Source organism: Acanthisitta chloris, unplaced genomic scaffold, assembly GCF_000695815.1.
Source record: "Acanthisitta chloris isolate BGI_N310 unplaced genomic scaffold, ASM69581v1 scaffold8040, whole genome shotgun sequence".
Classification (NCBI taxonomy): Eukaryota; Metazoa; Chordata; class Aves; order Passeriformes; family Acanthisittidae; genus Acanthisitta; species Acanthisitta chloris.
Window position 1 is genome coordinate 226,798 of NW_008649907.1, and position 6,264 is coordinate 233,061.

The 6,264-nt window shown below is 37.5% G+C and overlaps 1 protein-coding gene across 2 annotated transcripts in view; it reads left to right on the top strand.

The window, feature by feature from the left end:
• SOX6 (SRY (sex determining region Y)-box 6) overlaps positions 1-6,264 on the top strand; it is a 230,192-nt gene that overhangs the window by 163,550 nt on the left and 60,378 nt on the right. For both annotated transcript variants that reach the window (XM_009077468.1, XM_009077536.1), the window contains exon 8: positions 4,483-4,632. In XM_009077468.1, coding sequence (XP_009075716.1) covers positions 4,483-4,632 — 150 coding nt within the window. The remainder of the gene's footprint in view (positions 1-4,482; positions 4,633-6,264) is intronic.

Sequence of the window (6,264 nt, forward strand, 5' to 3'; positions counted from 1 at the left end):
GATTATTAAAAGCTATTTGAAAAAACTAGTTGAAAAAATGTTGAAGCTTTTGAGAACGATGTGTGAGCCTCAGGCCTTTGTCTCCTGGCAAGGCATGAAAGAGCATTGGCAGTGAAGGCAGTTATTCTTCTGTGTCATGAAAATATCTCACAAAGGCATTGTGAAACTTGCAACATTTGGATCAGTCAAGACGCCCCATTATTAGTTCATAGCTTCTTAGACAAATTTTAGATCATGGATGCTACTTGTAAGAAAAGTGAAATGGAAATAATTCATAAAATTCCACAGGCAATTTCTGAAGCAGAAAACCACACCATCACCTCTGGATTATTATTTTTGTTCATTGTTCAATTCTGGAATGGTAGCGCAAAGCTATAACAAAGGCTTACTTAGTGTGAACTCTTGCTGTTTCCAGGTAAAAAAATCAGTATGCACTTGGGTTGTGCTGTACACATGCTGAGCACAGCACTTTCCCACTTGTCTGAACTTTTTTAGAAGTAGGTTAGCATCATTCAGACTCATAGTGACCCCCAACTTTCATAAATTCCACTGGATATTTAGTTGATTACAGCTGGAATAGAGTTTCAGTAACAAGTGGTGAAGTCCCTAAGCCTGTATGTTCATAGGAGCCTAAATATGAGACTTCACTTGCCATTGCCTTGAGATCTGTGGCATTTCAAAATCCCACTCTTCAGTGTCAAATCGTGACATTAGAAGAAACCTGCTTCTGAAAACTGTAAAGCCACATCCTTGCTCAGGTACCTTAAGTAAGCTGGTTTTCAAAATTGTTAACTATTCAGAAGCACTCAATAGCTCAAAATCAGCACTACTTATATTTATATGCTGGAAACCGGGTTGTAAGAATCTAACTTAGTGACCTCTTAAAAAAAACAACCACCAGGCTATACATTTTTAAGGCTTCTTAGAACAATCATGAATACTTGATGGTTTTGAATATATAATTTGTAATCAAGAGCCTTCTGAGTCAGTGATTAGCACAAGAGTTGCTCTCTCTTTATGTGATAGATACAGATCAAAAAGAAGATATGTTTCAGTGTTTGAGATAGTATTATTTTTTCCTCAGTAGTAAAATACTTGATAGGTTAGAATTTCAATTGAAAAAATTCCATTGAAACTTTTGCTTTTGAGCCTTAAAAGCTAACAATCAACATTCATTCAATGTTTGGGTTTTATTCCTCTTCTTAATCTTGCAAATAAAAGCTTCACAACCTGACCATCTCAATGTGAGGTCCTAAATTGCCATTTTGAGCCACAGCAGTGGTATTTGCAAAAATATCCATTTTATCTCTGCAATGGTGGCATGCACATATTTTTCCAGACTGGCTAGCTCCCCATACAAACTGGTAATTAAAAGTTATACAGCCTCCCAGTCCACACAGCAATGTTGCTAGCACTGGTGTGAATTCTTGCAAGACTTGTACTCATTCGTAGAACAGCTTTGTTTTAAGCAAAACAGAAAGCTAATTACTATTACTTATTTTTACATTTGCTTTTATGTTGTAAAATAAATTTATAGAAATGCCAGGCTAAAGCCAGTACTAAGACCTTGGAATAACCCAGTCATAAATTATACATACACGGACATATTTAAATGACAAAAATTCTTTTATTCGCTGTCTTTCTTTAAAAACATCTCATCCTGACAGGACTTGCAGTACAGCCAATACAGCCCTCAACACCCTGGGAGGGGATTGGTGAAAAATTCTAATTTTATTCTACTTTTCTAGTTTGCATTTCCAAAATCAAACAGCTTCCTAGATAGTCACTAGAACAGCCCACTTTTCTTGATGTTATCTCTGTGACCCTTAAAATGCTGTGGGTGTTTCAGTTGCCAGTCCTGATGGGACTCAGGTATCAGGTCACTGACAAGTCCTGCCCTGACTAGTGTCATGTGTCTTTATCTTTGTGTTAATCTTGAGATATCTGGTCAAGATACAGCTGCACTTGGGCTGCAGCTTTTAGAGATGATAAACACACCTGTGCTTATTTCTCAAAAGTGATTGGGCTACAAGCTCCTCTTGCTGTGCATGCTCAGGGAGGTGCCCAGGTGCTGGCCATGGGTGGGCTGTGGGGTCAGGAGGGGAGGTGACTCCACAGTGGCCCCACCACAGGGCACTGCAGAGCCTGACAGCCGAGCTGGTGGCAACTCTGTGAAAATGTACTCCAGAAAGGGCGAAATGTCACACAGGCAGTGAGGAATGAGGGACACAGCGCAAGGAAAAGCCCTGTTGGCATTGAGGCTGGAGAGAGAAGAGGTGGAGGAATCAGCAATAAAGGACTGAAGCAGAAACTGGGCAAATGGCAGGGAATGGATCTTATTTATCTCTGTTTCTCACCAGCCGACTCTTTTGTAATTGGGAGTAAATAAAATTAATTCTCCCCAAGCCATGTCTGTTTTGCCTATGATGGTAACAGGTAAGGGATGTCCCTGTCTTTATCTTGGCCCATGAGCTTTTCCATCTTATTTTCCCCCCTGTTCTATTGAAGTGGGGGAGGGAGGGAGAGGCTGTGGCTGGGCAACCACCCACCACACAATAACTATCAAGTTTTATCTTCTGAGAAAAATGGAATATTGTAGAAAGAATAGCTTATACCCCACATTTTTGCTCTGATGGCTTACCTGAGAAGGGAGAAGTAAATTATTTTGAACTTTATTTGGTGAACCTGGGTTTCTTTTTACACAGAACTCCTTTCATACTCTTGAAAGTGCACTACACACTACAATCAGTACTGGAGTTTTAGTGTGCTTTTAGTAACTTATAAGTCATCTCCAGATAGTTGAAGGTGTCAAATAGGTTTCTAATTTTAAAAAATAAAAGGAAAAAGTATTAACAAAGCACAGAACACTGAGAAAGCCTTTAAAATTGTGGAGTTTTGTCTTTAAATTGTATTCACGTTTATCATACCACCTCTTTCATTGTGCAGTGCCTGATTATTTCTGAGCTGAGAATGTGCAGGATTTCAGAAGTTTGTGAAATGTACTTTTTACTCTCATTTAAGAAGACTATTCTATTAAGCAAGTGCATACTGACCTGAAGAATATGCTAAAAGGGATAAGATCCCAGTAGTAGAGGGGAAAACTACTTGCTGTTGTATAAAAGGCCTCATTTTCATTGTTCAGGGCATCACCAATAGCTTAGAAGTTTTTCTATTTTCAATTTTTTTCCTTCTAGCATAGGAAAAAAACTAGCACCTTAGGCAAAATATTTAAACATTACTGATTTCCAAACATTCATCTGTGACCCTTTTGTAGTCTCTGTGTGGTATTGAAGAGGGGTGGAAGGAAACAACCAAACAAGAGTTTTCATTTGTCACCCAGAGTCGTAACTCTGCCCCTCCTTCACACATTTGTCTAGCCACTGAGTAACTGAGCTTAAAGTATTGTGTAACTTTCATTTCTGTGGAGGCTCGTTATATTAGAAAAATTGTTCCAAAGAAAGCAACAATTATGACATAAGCACATCTGGCTCTTGCAAATTATTCTTTATTAAGCTTTCATTTAATTACATGTGCTGAAAGGTCTGCTTTTGATTACTGTAATTTTTTTTATTTGTCCATCTGAATGATAGTAATGTTGGAAATTACATACGAACCACCTGGGTTTTTTTCTCACTAATAAGGCAAAGTTTATATAGATCTATGTGTAGAAGAGGGATTAGGATCTTCCCTGTTTATGGTAGAAGAATTATTCATGATGCTAATTCAAGGTGAAGGTTTAAATTTGGTCACTGGAAAGAAATTAAGTCTCATTGATTTTGTTCAGTAACACTTTTTATTGGTACAAATTATTTATTTTAATCTAAAAATCTTTTATATATATTTCAGTTAAACTTTTTGAAAACTTCCATTAGGGTATTTTTCTATATTCATCACTATTTACAGGAATTTTTAAGACCTAGATTCCTAATTAGCATTTATAGAATTTATATCACTATACACAGAGATGGAGATATATCCTGTTGCCTATTTTAACTTCCATTGCTGTCTAGAGAAGATGCAACATTGCCTTTTGATATGTCAGCTCCCAGTAGAAGATCTGGAGTTGGTGGGTATTTTCCAGGCAAGAACAGAAAGACCTGGAGTATTGTTGTTTCTCAGAGGTTTATATCTCCTTTTCATAAACAGCCTTGTAATTTTACCATTTTTGTTTTTAATATTCAGGCACAGCATAACCTTTTGCTCAATACCATGAGCATCATTAGCAAGAAGGAAAAAAAATAATCAAGAAAAGTCAGCAAAAGTCAAATTAAGAAAAAAGATATTGATGTGTGGGAGTTTTCCAGTCTTTTTTCCCCCCTCTTTTTGCAAATAGCAAGAAGGGAAAATCCCCAAACAAGAGAGGGATGAAAAAGATCTATAATTCCTTTAAGAGAAGAAACACTAGAGGAAAAAAAAAGTACATTTACAGCTTTATTTTTTAGGAATCTTGCAGGAATATATCTATATCTTCTTGTCTTCCAGCAACTGTATGCAGCTCAGCTGGCAAGCATGCAAGTTTCTCCTGGAGCCAAAATGCCATCTACTCCACAACCACCAAACACAACAGGGGCACTTTCACCCACTGGGATGAAAAATGAGAAGAGAGGGACCAGTCCGGTAACTCAAGTGAAGGTATTTTTCAGTAAAGACAAAAGTTGGTGTTTGAAAAGGGCAGCGAAATCAAATGGTCTTTTTAATTGTGTTACGGTTGGAAGTAGAAGCACATGACAGTTCTTCAATATTGAAATAAAATATTCAGTGTGTATTATCAGTATAGAAAAGGAAAGAGAAAGCACTCACTTCTTGTTTCCAAAAATGCCAGGCGTCCCTCTTTCTACCACAGGCAGCACAACAGATTCATCAGTAAAATGTGATATTTTCAAGCTTTCAGTTCATAATCTAGTAGCGTGCATAAACGGCGTCCATTTCATGAATTGTTTCACATTGAACTCTTGAGTACCTTAAAATGTGGTTCTAGCTTATATTGTTAGGCTAAAAGGGAGACTGTAGAGCTTCTAATTATTTTGCAAATCTCTAGCTGCACTTAATTCTACAATTTTGGAAAAGTCTTACAGAAAAAATAAGATGTAAGTCAGGACTCCAGGGAAAACATTGTGTCGCTGCAGATTGATTTGACTTTTGCTGATTTCACACAGCTGCTGACAACCAGGCTGCTCCTTGTTGGTTTTGCGCCATGGCTGAATGCTTGTGCCTGCTTTTTCTCACTTGCTTGGAACCAGGCAGCTACAACATGGCATTTGCCAGCAGCCTGAAATGAACATTGTGCGCCCCGTGAAATCTGCGGTGCAGCTAGTACCTTTGGGTGGAACTGGCTGGCTTTTATTGCTGTGTTCTCCTGTGGTTGTTTGGAATTTCATGAGACCAAATATGCTCAGAAACAATTTACTTCAAACTATAAAACCCCACCAACGTTCAGATGTTTTACCAATTTGAATGATAGTGCTATAAATGCAGAACTATTAAAGTAGATCTAAAGACAGCATATAGTGACTTAATGGGAAGGGAGAGGGAATGCATTTTTTTCCCTGGCTGCTAACACCTTACAGGGACACAGTCCTTAGCTTCAAACCAGCCTGGGAAGATTTTACTCACTTGAGGTGAGGATTTCTTTTTCTTTTTTTTTTTTTTTCCATTTTTTTGACATGAGAGTAAAATATCATTCATTTTTTCATTATCATCAATCATCATGGTAAAGTGTGGGTGAGTAGATATTTCTGCCTGGGCAGATAAATTTCCATGACACTTTTTTGCTAGGCTGAGAGTACTAATAAATAAAAACTATTCCATTATGGCCAGATATAACATTTATTTAGCAAAGCATTCACTTTACTTAGCTGTAGATGTGTATTAGTCTAATATTTTACCTCTTGTAATCCAATGCCAGGCTTGAGAGCAGTCAAGGAAATTTACCACATATGCAGAGTTTGTTACGGTCAATACAGAAGCCACCAAAAGCAAATCCCAACTGTTTCAGCAAAGTTGTCATAGTATAGTGATACCTAACACCAATGATTTATGGTATTGAGAATATACTACTGACTACTTTAATGTGAAAAAGTAATTTTGTAAGTGATTGAGCCAAATGGATCTACACCAAACCAAACCTTTACTATATGAGTAAAATTTTCCCTGGTTAAATTCAAGTACATATCTCCTTGAAGCAAGGCCAATACCATTCCAGGTTTGTGGCCAGCTGAGTCCTATTACAAAATTGACCACATGCAAATTCTTGGGGGTTTCCCT